At 47.2% G+C, this 18,152-nt stretch overlaps 1 protein-coding gene across 2 annotated transcripts in view; it reads left to right on the forward strand.

The window, feature by feature from the left end:
* The window catches only part of SETD1B (SET domain containing 1B, histone lysine methyltransferase), a 396,685-nt gene that overhangs the window by 341,046 nt on the left and 37,487 nt on the right, over nt 1–18,152 (forward strand). For both annotated transcript variants that reach the window (XM_078667538.1, XM_078667539.1), the window contains exon 17: nt 12,495–12,632. In XM_078667538.1, coding sequence (XP_078523664.1) covers nt 12,495–12,632 — 138 coding nt within the window. The remainder of the gene's footprint in view (nt 1–12,494; nt 12,633–18,152) is intronic.

The raw sequence follows: 18,152 nt of genomic DNA on the forward strand, positions 1-18,152 counted from the left end.
TTGTTCAAACACCAGACTCCAGCTCCGCAAGATTCCGCGAGTATGCACCACTCTGCACCCGACGCCCACAGCCCGCTTTCGAGTGGCCCAACACCAAGAGGAGGTCTCCCAGGCAATCCTGACCTGAGATCTGGCGACCCCTGATCTGCCTGAAGCCTCCAGGCGACGCCTTGAGCCTCAAACCCGAAGGTCCCCCCAACCGTAACCAGGAGCTGGTAAAAAGATCCGACCCTAAAAGGCAGCCCCTGCAATTGGCGCCCCATGGCTTTGGGTGGCCCATCCGACGGTGCCTAACCAAACCCCAAGATCTCACCTTACCTCTCCAAGTGGTGGTCGCTCCCAGAAGACCTTCGCCCCTGAGCCTGCAGTGCTTTTGCAAACTGGAGACTCCCCATTGAAAGCTACAGGGCTTCCGATGCCAAAACAGCACTCTGCACCCGGCTGCCCCAGTGCCAATGAGGTGGCATCTTTTGTGCTGGCCTAAACCCCTATTTGCCCTGAGCTTAAGTCCAGGAGCTTTGCTCCCACAACCCAGTGACCTGCTAGTCAACAGCCACCAACTGGAGGCCCCCTATCCCCCTTTGGATAACATTCGGCTTCAGCACTCTGCACCTGGCCGCCCTAGTGCTGCTGAGGGTGTAACAAGAGTGCATCCTAGACCCTGGGGGACCCATGAGTCTAACCCCAGAACATCAACTCCCACAACAAAGTACTTACCTTTAAAGCGATAACACTATTCTCCTCCGTAGGATAACATTGACTGTTTTTCTATGAAAAGTTTCAAAGTGTGGAGTTGGAAAAACTAAAGAAATTCTTTAAAATTGTACTAACTAACCAAAACGATTTTACTTACCTGTTTAAAGGAAATGTCATAGTGTAGTATCCAGGTATACAACACTGTAATCTGTAATAAAAGTAATCTGAAAGTAATGTACTGGTCATTATACTAAAAAGTCCATTCAAAGTATATGTACTGTATTTACAAAGCATTGCATTTCTCAGTAACAATACTGTAAGTCAAAACAAAGCGCATATACAATTACCATCCAAAACTGTATTACATCACTGACACATGCCAGGTTTGCTTGGTTCTAGAAATAAAAGAACTAAAAGAATATTTTTATTCAAAAACAATTGGTCTAAAGTTCAGTCTTTGAGTGTGTGAATTCATTTGCTGACTGAGTCTGTACAACAAATGATAACACTGCCCTCTCATAAAGCCTTACTGCTCGACCACACTACCACAAATAGAGAGTGAGGTGCTATCTACTTTACCTCTGCATACCTAATGGGTTCCACTGGACTCTGTGCACACTATACCTCACTTTGGTATAGTATATACTGAGCCAGCTTCCTACAACCATCACAACAAACATGTCTCACAAGGGGTGGGGAGCACATACAAGAAACTCTGGGTCAGTGGAACAGCACAGATTCCATAAAACACCTCAACTTCCTAGAGATGAAGATAGTGCTACTAGAGCTAAAACCCTTTCAAATGCATATAGCAGGGAAAACAATACTGATTTTGAACAATACAACATCAATGTTTTACCTGAACAAACTGGGAGGAGCAAAGTCATTCACCCTTAGAAAACTAGCCCAAAAGATATGGCAATGGGCAATACCTTCCAGGAAGGAAAAACACAGAGGCAGACCGACTGAGCAGATAGAACAGCAGCTCACATGAATAGAAGATAAAACGAAGCATAGAAAAAAAATATTCAGGCTCTGGGGCACACCAACAATTAACCTATTCACAACAGCAGAGAACATACAATGCCAACTTTTCTACTCCTGGTTTCAACACTACCAATCCGAAGGGAATGCCCTGTCACTAGATTGGTCAGGGGAGATTTGCCTATACCTTTCCCCTGATTCCTCTACGTTTGAAAGTACTGTAGAAAGCCAGACAACCATGAACAAACCTAATTCTAATAGCCTCACAATGGGCAAGACAAACCTGGTACTCAAGCCTGCTCGAACTGTCCAAGAGACAGATGATCAAGATCAAGAAGGCGCAAGACCTGCTCGAAATGAAAAGGGGCAAGTGTTCTACCCGGAACCAGCAACACTCCGTCTAGCAGCCTGGCACCTAAGTACGTATCATTTGGACACCTAAACTTACCCCCAGAGAACAATGGAAGTACTGCAGGAGGTTTTGAAACCCAACAAGACAAATCTTGGCAGCAAAATGGAGAAGCTATCTCCTTTGGTGTACAAGCAACAATGCTCTAGATTCAATATCTACACAGGAAACAGTACTAGCCTAAATTAACTATTCATTACGCTCGTGGCTGATTTCTCATCTGGTACTGCCACAGGAGAGGGGTGACACTCTCTCCAGACACCTCTGCATGCCCGCCGTGAGGGAAACGGCCGATAATTCATCCACTCTGTCTCTCCAGCCGCGAGGGGAATGGCGCAAGGGGACTTCAACTTCCAGCATCCTTTGCCTGTCACCTGCCTCTGACTCGGTGTAGTGTGCCAGGAGGCTGTATTTCTACGCCCCCAGGCTCCTGCAGCGAGGGACGCGCCCGGGCAAAGCCCGGGCCAAGGGCGGGCCGTCCTTGCCAGTCATCGGAAGAGACAGGGCAGGGTCACCCTCCTTTCATCTGAGGACGTGGGCTATTGTTTAGCGAATGAAGACTATGGGCAGCTGATAAATAAAGTAACCCACTGGTTTACACATAACACTACCCTGGGTGCCTGTGTGGCTAGAAACATCCTTATGGCACGTAGGGTCAGCTGGACTCTGGTGATTGCATTATTGTAAATGTTGATAACCCACACACTGCGGGCCGTATTTTAACAGGGGATATTGGCCTCACCACCGGTTATTAGGGCTTTACCTCTGGGCTATTTTTATAAGCCAGTCCCGTATATGTCCCCAGGGTACTCTCCGCAGGTGGGTGTTCAAATAGGCTAGTACCTAGGCAACAGCCTATTTCTAGGATCTGCCCACCTTCTGTATCAGACCAACAGTCTGGTATTGACCCCTTATTGGCGTTAAACAGATTTCCTGCTCTAACTGGCTCTAAACAGATTTCCTGCTCTAACTGGCTCTAACTGGTTTGGAGGATTGTGATTGACTAACCCCCTAGCTGAACCCAGTTGTGTCTATCCTGTCCCCAGTGGAAGCAGCTGTTAGGCCCCTAGATGCAAGGCATAACAATTTCTTATCCTGGAGATTTGCAGGCTTGGCAGATAAGCTACAAGATCCATTGTGGGTACTATATGTGAAGCAATTCACGGTAAGTAGCCTCCAAGAAATGTGGTCAGTGGATTGTGTCCTATTTCTAGAAGGTTATAAGGCTTTTTTTGTCCTGGCCACCCCGTCGGTGAGTGGAAGATCAAAGGGTGGTCTAGCTGTGTACATCTCCATGGCCGTTGATTGTCAAATTCAGGTGATGCCAACTTCACACCCTGGAGTCTTGGCATTGACGGCCAAAAGGGGGGATACCAGATGGCTAATTGTTAACTTTTATAACTCGGTGGCTTACCCACATGAGGCCTGCAACATGACTACTTTGGGAGCGATTATAAGACAATTTTTGGGCCCCAGTTTACATAACCTTCTAGTTTCTGGGGATTTGAATATACACCCCTGTGGTAATCCAACAAAATCTTGTACCTCTTGAGTTGGGCTGCCCGCGAATGAAGGGTTTTCATTTTGAACATCATGCTCGGGGGTGCTGCTGAACAATATGATAAATTAAATGGATCTGGTGACCTTGATGTCTCTAACTGACCCGCATACTAAGTTTTCTGTGCCAACTCTTAAAGGGCACAGAGTGGGGTCATTTATTAACTTTATTTTAATTTCCTCCTCCTTGCAATTTTCTTTCCATGGTTTTAACATTGAGGAGAGTGAATTTAGTGACCATAATCCATTAACAGTGTATATGATGGGCCCACAACAAAAAAGCCCGGGGTAGTCTCAACCAGGGGTGAATTGAGACCAACGGATGATTAAAATGGTCCCAGTTGTCTCCAGATACATTTTATAATGAAGTAAAAATATCTTGTGCCCATGAATTAATATTATGTAACGGAGGGTTCCTCCCCTAATGAGGCTCTTGGTGCATACGAATCAATAGTGCAAAAAGTGGGCGAAATTTTAAGTGTCCCGGCTAGTAGAAATATTTCACATGGTCCTAGATGGTTTGACTCCCACTGCAGGACGTATTCTTTTACAGAGACTATCAACGTGGGCAGATGAGCATAAGGTCTTGTCGGATGTCCAGTACGGATTCCGGCCGGGTTGCTCAGCCGTTGCTCAGTGTCTTAATTTATCTATGATACTGAACAAATATACTGTTGTTCGCCCTGGAACTATCCATCTTGCCTTCATGGACTTGTCATCCGCGTTTGACTGCGTAAATAGGCGCAAACTGTGACAGTTCATGAGGGCAATGGGGGCGGAGAACAGTATTGTTAACTTTCTCAAGGACCTGCATATTTCAACTAAAGCTAACGTTAGGTTTTTACAGGATTTGCAGGTCTCTAGGGACTTTGAGATCAAGAAGGGAGTCTTGCAAGAATGCATTCTGGTGCCTTTTTTATTACATTTTTATATAAATGAACTGGATAGTGTATTAAGGGCACCTGGAGTTGACTATCCCTGTGAAGGATGGGGTGGCATCCCCGTCCTGTAGTGTGCAGACGACGCTGTCCTCGTATCCAGAACTGAATTGGGTTTGCAATCCCTTTTAACTACATTTTCTAGATTCATGACTGATCGGGATCTGGCAAACAATAACTCCAAGTCCTACGTCATGGAAGTGGAGATACAGAGGGGGGTGGCTAGCCATCTAAGATGGCGGTAGTGCTTTAGCGGAGCTCCGGACCCTTCCCGGGGGGGGAACTGCAAATTATTCGCAGGAAACCCAGCTGAGGACCACTGGGAGGTGCGGGAGTCGACGGGCTGAGGCCCCCGCAGCAGCGAACAGATTCCATTTTGACCCCGAGCAGCCCAGATGCGACCATCGCGGATCGGGCCTACAGGGCGCCGGGTGACATTGGAGGCCGGGGCCTGGCGTAAGGCAGCAGCCCGCCTGTGGAGCGCAGGGCCGTGCGGGCTGCGGCTCGGGCCCCTCCTGTGGACTGGCGAATCTTGGGAGGCCCCCCCATGCCCTTCAGCCTGCGCCTACCTCTGACGCTGCGAGGACGCAGAACGAGGCTTTCTGCTGGGGCACCCAGACCAGTGCTGCCTGGCTGTGGGGAGATCTGCTGGCCCGCAGCCCGCGAGCGGAGGAGGGGAGCCACGGAATGGCGCTGAGGACCGCCGCGGGTGCTGAGACCACGGCCCTCCGTACTGAGTGAGTGCCGGAGAGCAGCGGCCGCAGAAATGCAGATACACTGAGGAGGTGAGAGGTGCGCACACAGTGGGCCTGTGCGATCACCGTGCCTTGCATGCGGCCTGCATTACTAAACCTGCTGCACTAGACCCTGTTAAAGAGCTGCACCGAGACTTGGTGGTGCCAGAGGAGGGAAGTCTGCGGCGGCCTGCGGGGATGCTGGACCCCCACGTGTGACCCTACGATCCATGACCTCCCCACGGGACGAACATGCCAGGGAGCACGACAGAAGCTCCTTCACTAGAAACAGATCATCAGAGGGCACGCACTGCATGTTGACTGGGCGATGATTTGCCGCCATTAAATCCACCCGGCGGCTTGAACGAGTAGAACGTGACTTGGCCCCGCTTGGCCGGTGACCTTCCTCCATTCTTTTCTCCAACCCCCCGCACCCCCCCCCCCCCCTCACCCTATTAGGATATCAATGGGGAGTGCTGTGAGGTAATGGCCCCTCCCAGGAATCGAGCTCACTCCCGAAGAGAACCCCTCGACGAACTCAGAACCCCGGCCGGGGCAAGGGAGGGGCAGGCCCATCACGAGAGCAGCAGCGACGAGATCAAGAAGGGGCTTTGGCGACGGCTGGCTCCTTCCCCGAAGACCTGCAAAAAACTAATACTGACTCGGAGGACAGTACTCTCCAATCGGACTCCGACCATAGTGCAATCCTGTTCCCCACCATCACACCGAGAGCGGCTGATGACTTAATCGACAGTTGAGTGGGGCGAATGGGCTGAGAACACAGGAAATTAACACTGAAAGCTATGCCGTTGTGCTGGGTGAGACTCCAGCGCTGGTCGGACGATTGTATCCTTTCATTGGTATAGATCAATGTGTTTACTGGCAAATTACTATGCATTGCTTTTATTGTATAGAACGCTGTGTGTGCGCTCTCCTCTTGCACACGCAGTACGAGGAGACGCTTGGGTGAGCGCTGCTGGATGTGGGCGTTTTGCAATTTCTACGGATGCATTTGCTTATACTATTAACGTCAAGCCTGCCATCCCAAAGCTTAGTCTCCCCCCCCCTCCCACCGCGGGGAGACGGGGCACCGTTGAGCCGCTGGACACGGACTATTCTGGAACAATGCATAGACGAGACGCTGGCTACCTCCCTATTGGCTTATGCACCGTTATCTGTTCTGTGCTACTTGTGCATAATTGTTGGGCTCAGTGCAGTTTTGGCGCTGTGCCGAGTTTTGTTGAGGTTGTTGGGAAAGGGAACTCCTGGTCAGCTCTGCCCTATTAGCACCACGTAGAGAGGTATACCACTTACATATCGGAACATGACTGGAATCGCTAGTACAACAGGGTCATATAACTTGATCACATGGAACGTTCGGGGACTGGGGGCAATCCAGAAAAGACACCATATACATGCAGTTCTCCTCCGACGGCATACACAGATAGCGTTCCTCCAGGAATCCCACCTAACTGACTCTGAAACGCAAAAGATGAGGAAAAAATGGAGAGGACAAATATACTCTACTAACTACTCTGCATTTGCTAGAGGGGCGACTGTTTGGGTGTGACATGGAGTCCCATTCGTGGAACTTGAGCGCCGAGTGGACGACCAGGGCCGATACGTACTGGTGAAGGGCACTTTACATGGCTCCCTGGTAGTCCTCGGGAGCATCTATGCCCCCAACTTCGACCAAGACCATTTCCTAAATCAGCTGAGCACTGTCTTGTCGGACTGGGACGGAATCCCTTGGGTGCTGGGCGGGGACTGGAACGAGGTGCTGGACGCTGGGTTGGACAGATCACACTCGCCCCCTAAATGGCACGAATGCTGGTAAGATAGCGGACCAATTCACTACATGGGCAACCGGGTGGTCACTTACTGACGCATGGAGAGGCCTTTACCAGACACATTGAGAATACTCCTTTTACTCTCCGGTACACAGCCTCCACACTAGGATCGACAGATTCCTGTGCTCGAACTCCATTATGCCGAAGGTCCACAGTTCCACATACCTAGCCAAGACGTTTTCCGACCACAACCCACTGGAGCTTACATTTCATTGGGGCATGGTACCCACCCCGGTGCCCACCTGGAGATTACACCCACAATTGCTTGAAGATGCCCCCTTTCGCACGGCCCTGGCCAACACCATTACTAACTCAGTGTCTGAAAACTGGAATACAGCATCCTCTAACTTAATTGAATGGGATGCCTTGAAGATGGTGGTGAGGGGGGCGACGATTGGACAGTTGGTAGGGGCTAGACAGGAAACGCACCGACGTCTGCTGGACATTGAGAGCAAATTGAATGTACTGGAAAGGGAGGCAGTGTCCTACCCTGAGGCACGGGAGAGATTACAATCTACCCACATAGACCATGCGGAGACGCTGGAGACGTTGCGGATGATAGACTACAGGGCGTACCTCCAACAGAAACACACTGAAGCGGACAGAGCGGGCACACTACTTGCCCGCATAGTATGGGACAGACCTGACTCACCATGCATTTCCAGTATCCGCACCTCGGTAGGACAGGTAGTGCACAAACAAGGCGAAATAAATGTCGCCTTCCATGAACACTTAGAGACACTTTACGCCACCCTCCTGTGGAAGGATCCTTGATTACTGACTTCTTCAGGGATCTTCCCTTCCTGGTCTTACCAGAGGACGTTCAGAAAGACATTGACTGCCTTATTACCCAACAAGAAATCCGCGCTGCGATAAAGGGTCTAAACCCGTAACAAGACCCCTGGAATGGACGTGCTCCCTGTTGAATTTTACCTTACGTATTCGGAGTCCCTAGTGCCTGCACTGGAGGCTGTATACAAGACGGCCTTTGAGACTGGCCACCTGCCAGATTCCACCATGCAGGCGCTTGTCATGTCCATACCTAAGCCGGGGCTAGACGGTTTGTAGTTGCCTAACTACAGACCCCTCTCTATGCTCGCCATGGAATACAAGATCCTAAGTAAGGCCCTTGCCAACCGTATACAACCGCACCTTAATGCGCTTATTCACAGCGATCAGTGCGGCTTCCGCCCTAACCACAGCACCTCCCTGAACACCAGACGGCTACATGCAGTAATGGCGGTCACTCCGAGAGCTTACCATCACGCAGGTTGCATTGCGCTGGACCTTAGACAGGCATTGGATTCCCTTTCTTGGGATTTCAGGTTTGCGACATTGCAACGATTTGGGTTCCCGAATATATACCTTAAATGGGTCCGCTTATTATATACATACCCTACGTACGTACGGGCAACTACGTACGGGCAACTATATCTCCGACCAATATAAAATTTACAGGGGCACACGGCAGGGGTGCCCCTTATCTCCCCTACTATTTGTACTGGCGTTAGAACCCCTGGCCTGGCTCTTTGGAGATCGGCAGACCAGCTTGGTATTTATAAAGACGGGGTACATCACTTAATATCTATTTACGCGGATGATATACTCCTATATTTAAAGGACTTGACTGCAGATAATGCTCCCCTCCCGGGTATATTCACCACTTTTGAAAGTCTCTCTGGACTGGCCATAAACCCGGAGAAATCGGTTGGCTATTTCTTCCGAGACATGCCACATATAACCCGCCTACAATTCGACACTTATGACCTACCAGTGGCCCCCACTACTTTTAAATACCTAGGTATCTGCGCATATAGATCACAAGAGGACCAGATAGAGGGCAATATATTACGGGCTGTAAGAGGAATCCGTGCTAGTGTTGGGTTTTGGACTTCCCTGCCCTTATCAGTGATGGGAGGATCGCCATCTCAAAAATGGTGATGTTACCTAGACTCTTATATTATTTTGTGAACCTGCCCGTACTCCTCCCACAATCCATTTTTAATACGCTGAACACTATATTGTCCACTCTTATTTGGGGAGTGGGTCGGAGGCACATAGGTCTTCGAAAGCTCCAGCTGCCGACGCAAAGTGGTGGTTTGGGAGTCCCGGACCTCCTAGGGTACTATTATGCCGGCCAGCTCCAATGGCTGTCTTATTGGACTGCAGGTAGGAACCTACATGAAATCGGATTTACGCAGCAGCTGCTTGATCGGGGTGAACTACACTCTCTTTTGTTGCTGAGGGCTAAGGTCCCCCTGATTGTCCCCCTCTTACGAGCAGCCCTAATATACTGGAGAAAGGCCCTCTCATACACGTCCACAGTGGCCCCCTACGCCCCGAACGTCCCCATACTGGGCATCCTCACACCACAAGGGAGACTCATACGGCCCAGACTACAGGCTTGAACGGATGCTGGGGTGGAGGTGGTAGGAGACTTCTTTGGGGACAGCAATATATTGGATCATGACTCATTTGTGCAGGCTACGGAAGCACTGCCGCATCTGTATCTCTTACACGCCACTGTCACACACTATATCAGAACCACGTGAGCCCCACAGAGGACTGAACCCCCACATCATACCTTAGTGCACCTCTTATACTACATGGGACCGAGTGGACATCTGGTGCGCTGGTTATACACTGGGATACGGACACACGCGGCAATAACACTTACATCCCTTAGGACACGGTGGGCGGAGATCACGGACCAAGCATGGAAACGTGTGCTGGAACACCCCAAAAAGGTATCGCGGAATGCGAAGCTTAAATTCATACAGACGATGGTGCTTCATAGGTCCTACCTTACCCCGACAAGAATACACCATATGTTCCTGGACTCCCCCCATTATTGCCTCCGTTGCAAAGGAGATGAGGCGGACTTTATTCACATGTTGTGGTTTTGCCCACGCATAAAGTTGTATTGGGGTGAAGTGCGCCGCTCTCGAACTACAGTGACACATATCTCGGTCACGGATGAGGCACTTCACTGCCTTGTGGGACTTCGTAGACGCCCTAAGAACCAAAAGGTTGGACTAAAGTTCATAGACCTGGCATCTAAACTGGCGATTCGAGTGCTCACGATGAGGTGGCAGTCCCCCAGGTGCCCGGCGGTCACTGCCTGGCAATCGGATATGCTCCAATGGGGGAAAGCGGGGGATGCTGCTCTCCGAAGGGAGAGGAAAGAGGGCTGAGGAAGCAGCCCATCTCGCTGGAGTAGGAGGCCATGCTAATCGACCTGGAAGTACTGGAATTGTCCCCTGCACAAGATACTGAGACCCCATAGGTTATAAGGCGGCTTAAATTCCTGAGGGTATTAGGCTCTGTTCCATTGAAATGACAGGAATCTATCCGATTCATCGCTTCCTTCAGGAAGAGAACTGTAGGACGACCCCCGGCAACCATAATGGCTGCCAGGAGGGTTGGGGCGGGTGGAAGTTGGGGTTTATTCAGGTTACCAATAGTTGATACGAATACGCACTATTTTTGAAGATTCACTGGAGATGCAACATGACCAATGCCTGATTAGTAACATTTCCAGCACAGAATTTGACCATGCTCAGGCTGTTTTACCATGTATGACAACAAATGGATAACTGTTACATGGCTCATGTACGATACTTGATGGATAACCGAAAAACAAAAACGACTGTATGTAAAAGAATATTTTTCTAAAGTACATGCTATAATGCGGTCACCAATAAAGTGTGTTAAAAAAAAGTTACAATGAAAGTGGTAAAACTGAAAAAGATTTTTCATTTTAGCGTTGGCACTGCCAAGATCCCCCACAAGAAAGTATTCTCCTACTTAGGGGTTCTTTCTTTTTGATGACCAACTCAAGTGGGATCCCCTAATTCAGAGGAAAATAGGGAATCTGGCTCGGGTCAATGCAGCAATTTTTAAAATAGGGAAGAAACCAACAGGAGCTATGCTGCAAGTGTATCAAGCTAAAAGCATGGCCATAGCCACCTATGGTAGTGAAATTTAGGGATACACTGTCGCAGATTCCCTCCAGGTAGTGTAGAATGATTTTTTTAAACGCTTACTCTGTGTCCCACGAGGAGCCTCTAATCTAGCGGTCCACGAGGAATTGGGGATTCCCTACCCAAGTAATGCTCTTGCTTTGCGACCCCTGATTTTCTGGTTAAAGTGCTGGATGAATAAAGATCAAACTCTCAGCCATTTGATTTTAAGAGAGTGTATGTCCCTTGATAACTCGGCCCGTATCCCCTGGCTTAAATATATCAAAAGAAATTTTGAAGGGATAGGGTGACTTATTTTCCAAAACTGATGTTATTGTTAAGAAGGATGTGGAATTAACCAATAGCTTTTCTAAATCGAAGGAAAGCAGACAGAGAAGCTGACGAGGTGCTGAAACCCAGTGTACGGATCTATTTAACGCTCAGAACAGCTGCGTTGATGGAACCTTATCTTATGGGGCCTCTGTCATCACATGAGAAGATTCTGTTAACCAGGTTCCAGATGAACCTCTTACATCTTTTGCTAGCCAAATCCACAGACAGTCTCCGCAGGATTTGCTGCACTTCCTGTTTTTATGTAAATTGTATGAAATTACCCGTAGGCATTTACTGGTCCCTATTTTAAAAAAGAGGCATTTTAGACAGGTTCGACCGGCCCTTATGTATCTCCAATTGCTGAAAGAGGATTGCATTTTTTTTATAGTTGGGTTTTTAAAAGCAACTGTGAAATCTAGGAGCTGTATGGATGTGTAAAGTCTGTTTATTTAGGTATGTGTTTTATCTTGCGTAACAGGACATTCTTCTTTTTTTGTCTTTTTAAATCATGTATTAAAATAGAAGTGTTTTATGTACATGTATTTGTATAACTTTTATGGTTTTTTAAACAAAAATCGAATAAAGTTTATTTGATTGATTGATTGAACTATTCATTACTCAAGGGGGATCTGGCAGCCATTGTGGCTTACACCAGGGGAGCATAATGTAAAGTTTTTTCACATCACCAGTCATCAAAAGGTTCCTAGAATAGCTACCCCAAGTAAGGCCCCTATGTCGAGTGAAGTAGAGACCATTCCGGACCTAACCACTAGATGGCTTAGTATTGCACAGCATGTGAGTCCATGAAACTCTTCAAGCTGCAAAACTACTCCTACTGGTAAGTAACCATTTTGTTATCTTATCTAAAGTCAATACGTACTACCAAACACCACCAACTGTTGTGATATTTAACATCACACTGTGCTAAGCACAATGATTTATATATAAGGCAGCAATGAATGACTGCATCTTGAACTACATTCTAAAATGAAAAAAGCAGGAGCTCTTATATTCTTTTAATTTCTCTATAGGTTATTGCGGACATGAGAGAAAAGCGGTATGAAGATGAAGGTATTGGGAGTAGTTACATGTTCAGGGTGGATCATGACACAATCATTGATGCCACAAAATGTGGAAATTTTGCCAGATTTATTAATCACAGTTGCAATGTAAGTATACTTACTTATTACACATTTTCTTTTCATTGTGGCAGAAACTCTGCTTCGTGAAATATATAGCGGTTCTGGACCCTTAATAGAGCGGTGTGTGAAAGTGGTGGTTGATGTAAACATTAAAGATTTCAGAGTAAGGAGACAAAGGATTGTTTTAGCCTACTAAAAGCAGTCTTTGAGAAAAGGCTGCAACATAGGATTGAAGATCCATCAAGTAAAAATGTGACGATGCTCGCAGAGGTGAGATTAGAGATTTGGTGGGCGGGAGGACAGAAGAAGTGGACTTGGGGAGTGTTTCAAAGCACAGGTAGGGAAATATGGGGAAGAAGTCTTTTTGATGTAATAAAGGCGCAAGAGGGTGTCAAGTAAAAGTATATGTTCTCTTGAGTTCGTAACATGCGTACTGGGTTGAAAAGTTGATATGAACAAGTAGTATAGAGGCACCATTTGTTCTGTGAAAGTTCTCCCATAGAATTTCAGTTTGTGAATTCGACTGAGCACCTCATGCTTTAAATTTGGCTTTTTATGAGAATTGTTGATTAAATGCATTTACTGTGTTCTGTTTTCATAAATGAATTATGGTGAACTGTTACGTTACATGCTGCATATTTATTAAAATGCACCCAGAGCAATTAAGGCTGGTTCAAAGTAATGTCAAAATAGACTGCAGAGGCCTAAGGCCCCTTAAGTTTAGCAACATATCAGTGTCCTTAATAAACAAGGACCAAAATTAAAATCAACCATTAAGATGATACCACCCTCTCGAACCTTCCTGAGAGAAGCTGCTGAAGACATCTAGAAACAAAAGACATTGCCACATACCTCTACAGCGCCACCACTTTTTTTTTCAAGCAGCACATTACTCTTGTTTGTTCATACTGTGAACTGAGTTATCTCTAGGGTTGTGTGTGAGTTGGGGGTGTGCGTGGATGTTTTTGAGGGGCCATGAATGAGAGATCTGGAGTTCTGGCATAGGGAAGCGAATGTTTTGTAGTATGGGTCAATAGGTTCTAAAAGTGTTCAGACTACATGCTCAGCCTATTCTTGGCCTCTGTAGAGAGCACATAAAGCAGTGTCTGTTGGAGCAGCGGTGTGTCTTTGCCCAAACCTGTATCTTGAAGGAGGCTGAGACACTTATGTCACCTTCTTCAAAGCCCTCTGGTTAACAGCAGAATACACAGCGGGGGAAGAGAGAGGGGGTGTCAGGACGAGAGAGAGAGAATGGATGGGGGGATGATTTGAACATGTTTGCCAACAAGCGTTCCCAGGGGCAGTAGAGGAGGTGGGGGGGGGGCCTTTTAGATAGATGGGAAATGACGCCTGTGCTGGGCTCGCGAGGGCACCTACATGGCATGAATATGGACTTGACTGGTAGAGCACATCACTGGGTTCCTGGAAAGCGCCGCACTGTGAACCTGACATGGAACCACGTCAAGTAAAAACGGGGCGAGTATTGAAATGGATATCTGTTAATTAAAGTAAAAGAGAAAACCAGGTATAAAAAAGAGCTGACCATGAAAGGGAAATCAAGGGGTGACCATGTACAAGATGTCGAGGAATGTTAATGAGAGAGAAATAAAGGCTTTAAAAGGGATATAAATAATAATAATAACCTTGAATTTGTAAAGCGCACAGCTAACTCCGAAGTGGTTTCCCGGCTCTGGGGGCCCTCTGGAAGATTAAGCGAGCTATTGCCCAGAGTCACATGGTGCTGAGCTGACCTGCCGCTGGCACCGGGGATCGAACAGTGAAACCCGTGGTCCGGAGTCAGGCACCCTCTCGGAGGTGAGTGCGAAAGATATAGTAAGGGGAGAGAGCCTGTGAAGATAATCCAGGGTTGTAACTGTTAAAGAGAAGCCGAGAGGTGACCGGGAATGGAACCATAATGGTGACAAGAGAAATTCTGAGACCACCATGAAAAATGAATCCAAGGGTAACTGAAAAAAATAATCGATGTTTAAGTGGAAAAGAAATCAACAAGTGACGCATTGTGAAAGGGAAATAGTGGGGCGACATGGACGGTAAATCAGTTTGGTGTATGTGACGCTGTAAAAACAAGCTTGTCAGGTCTGCGTGATTGCAGATAGGCCGGCCGAGCTCCAATTAGCCCCATGTAAGTAGCGTGATCATTCTCAGCACTGAGTTAGGCAGAAGACGGAAAGCGGTTAATTGAGGAATAAATACAAACAAATCAAAGATCAATGAAAAGTGCACAGCTTACTAGAGCGCATGGAGCTCGGTTTCTGCTGTCAGCTTATGGCGCAGTATGTTAAATCTGCGCTGCCTCGAAGAAAAATAAGCCGCAGCTGAGATCCCCAGAGACGACGTGCGTGACCAAAAGGAAAGTGAAAGTGTAAGCACACACTTTGCACATAAAATAAAAAAATAGGGAAGTGAAAGTGCTCAATGCGTGCGTTGTGCCTCACACACAGTACTAAACCAACTAAAACTGTTTCATTACTGAACTGATACAATGCCTGAAATGCTGCGAGCAAAAGAGACGCTGTGCGCTTGCACATCTGTCTGTGCAGGCACAGCAAACAGGAGAGAGGGAGGGAACAAACATGCCGCCCTTGCAATCAAAAATGAGCATTTTTGACGTGCGCCAATGAAAAGCATGGGTGGAGCTTCCACCCCCGCAAAACCGACGACAATAGATCTCGCAAGTGTGCAGCGCATGCGCTGCGTCGCTAAGCAAGACCAAAAAGGAAAAGGAGAAGCCAGACTTCTCAAAATCTCTTCAGAAGTCCACCTCGGAGCCTCTTGGGGTCAAACACATGTTTGAGGCATGTGAACTGGAGATCGCATGCTTTGCATACTCCTGCAATCTAGTGTTCGGTCCGGATATTTTCAAGTTGTTTTTCTTTGAATACGTTTTTCCAGTCACAATGTAAGGTGGCGACTCCTTTTGGTGACAGTGCGCATCGACTCCATTGTGAGATTGTCAAGAACAGATGCTTACTGTAACATTATCCTTTCCAAAAACCGGTCCCTGCACCGCCGACAGATAGCTCATCGACAACCACTCAGACGGCTTCAACAACACGTTCCAAGGCTTTCCTCTATGGCATCTACAGTTAACACTATCTCATTGTTAATGGTGACGTCGTGGACGACGACACGATCGCCGGTAGCCTCTGTCCCGGTGCCATTGACTGTAAATATGCAGTCTTCGTCTACGCCGTTGTGGGCGGCAGTCCTCTAGTCAACAGAGCGTTAGCCGAGGTTCCCACTGTTGACAACACAAAAACTGCCGGCGGACCCTTCGACCACAGCTCCCTTTTCGTCTTCGGAGCATAACCAGTCGACGACCCCACCGCTGAAGACAGCCAGACCGACTAAATTGGAACTTTCATTGTCGACGACCCAAGTTAAAATCATTAAAAAAACAAATTACACCTTTACTTGCATCTCCTAGTAAGGTATCCTCACTGTTTCCTACACCCCTCCTTGATCAGGAAGACCTCCTTTATGGAGCAGCTCAGTGCCCCTCTGAGCTTCATGTAAAATGCCCGGGTCAGATGACTGGGAATATTATGAGCAGGACTACTACTCCCAGGACTACCATCATCAACAGTACCAGCAAGATATGGTGTGTGCGCCATCCACTCTCTTGACAGATTTACAGGCCATGATGTCAGACTACAAAGCTCGCTTTCCTCCAATCTCTTCGCCGAATAAAAAAGATCCTATTAGGGTAACTTCTGCACCTTCTCAGCCTATCATTTCACAGCCATCATTACAGAAATGAGGTTGGTCAGAGTTTAACAAAATTTCAATTAGGCTTGCAGACAGCCAATTCTTTAAATGTCCAATTTCACACAATCAACAACTTCATTTTAAATTATACTTAAGGAGATTCAATTTAGACAATTCAATTCAAAATCTTTTTTGGCATTTATTTATGCAAAGTTCCAATCAAATTGCAGCCAATGGTTCATTATAACGATGCAGTAGACATGTAATTGTAAATTCATTACATTCGAACATTCAAAACAGTGCTCTCAGTGAGAAGGGAAGGGGTGAGTGAAGTGAGTGGGACACGGTAAAGGTGTGGTGACATTTTTGTGGCATCATTTCGCATTTAAGAAGCCTTTACACCTAAATCAATTTGCAAAGGTTCCAAGTAATCATCACACATAGAGAGCGAGACACAGTCTCTTATTTCAGTCCTATGGTGTGAGGTAAGCAAAGCGTAGTTCTACGTTTCGACCCCTGGATTACGCTAAAGGGTTGCTTTCAGCCTCATGTTGGGGTCTTCATCAGGAAAGAGGGGAGAGAGCCTAGGGGGCAAGATAGACACATGTATCAGTGATTGTGCGCTTGAAATAATTAAGAAGTGGATAAAAGAAACAAGGGATGTGGTATTTACCTACATCAAAAGACGGTGGACGTCTGTGCCGTCTATAAAGGGGCCAGGGTGCAGCTCCCAAAGTTAATCTGAAACATTGATGAATTAAAAAACGACGTCAGGGTGCTAGTTGATACCAAACTGCCAGAGGGTGAATGGTCGGAAGGAAAAGGACTTACTTCCACGTTATACTGTTCAGTGAAAACGCTGTGGGCACATCCCTCATACACGGGGACCTCAAGTGCTCCTTAGCTGTAGTGAGAGAAAATAGCGCATTGAAACATGCCAGACACGGGCATGGATTGGTATACAAAGTTAGTGAGAAGGGCTAATTCTATGGTCAAGGCAGGAGGGGTTGGGATCTCACCTTAGAACGGGACCGCAAGAGCTGGATTCCCGCTCCAGCTGCGCGCTGCATCCGAGTGAAGACTCGCGGTGCAGCCGCTGGGTGCCGGTTAAGACGAAAGAAAGGGCTCGTCTCAGGCGGCCAATCAGCGCGGAGGTAGGGCGGAACCGCACTGGAAGGTCAAGGGAGCGTCTACTATCGAATCGCTCTGAGCGGAGGATTGCAGGGGGGGTCTGTAAACAAACAGGATCGGTCGTCACAGTAAACAATTATAAAACCGCCCGTGATGTTTCAGTGAATGGCAATAGGTTTTGCATCAGATGTAGTTAAATCGAATTAATCGAGCAGACATGAAGCTCTGAAATGGACATGCGATTTTTCAAGCCATTTCGAGATACTGAAAGAACATAGTTTGATCGTCACAGTACGCAATTACAGACCCGCCCCGTGATGTTTCAGTACATGGCAAGCGGTTTTGCATCAAATGCAATAAAAATCGAATTAAGCGAGCAGACAAGAAACTCTAAAATATACATACGATTTTGAAATACTGAAAGAACATAGTTTGATCATTAGCATATGAACCTACAATGTGGTTATGGGGTATGCAAGAACGTACAATATCAAACATTGTATCTTAATACAATCGCAAACATCACACAATCAGAACACAATCAAGTGTGAATAGTTATGGTACACTAGGTGGTGAGTTGAGCGTGCGCCGCATACCAAAATTAGCAGTGTATCTTTATAGAACAGCAAGTGACCGGAGTTAGAGCACGTCCTAATATGACCAATTGAAGCACTTAGTGGTCAATTC

This window comes from Lissotriton helveticus, chromosome 11 (genome assembly GCF_964261635.1).
Source record: "Lissotriton helveticus chromosome 11, aLisHel1.1, whole genome shotgun sequence".
Lineage (NCBI taxonomy): Eukaryota > Metazoa > Chordata > Amphibia > Caudata > Salamandridae > Lissotriton > Lissotriton helveticus.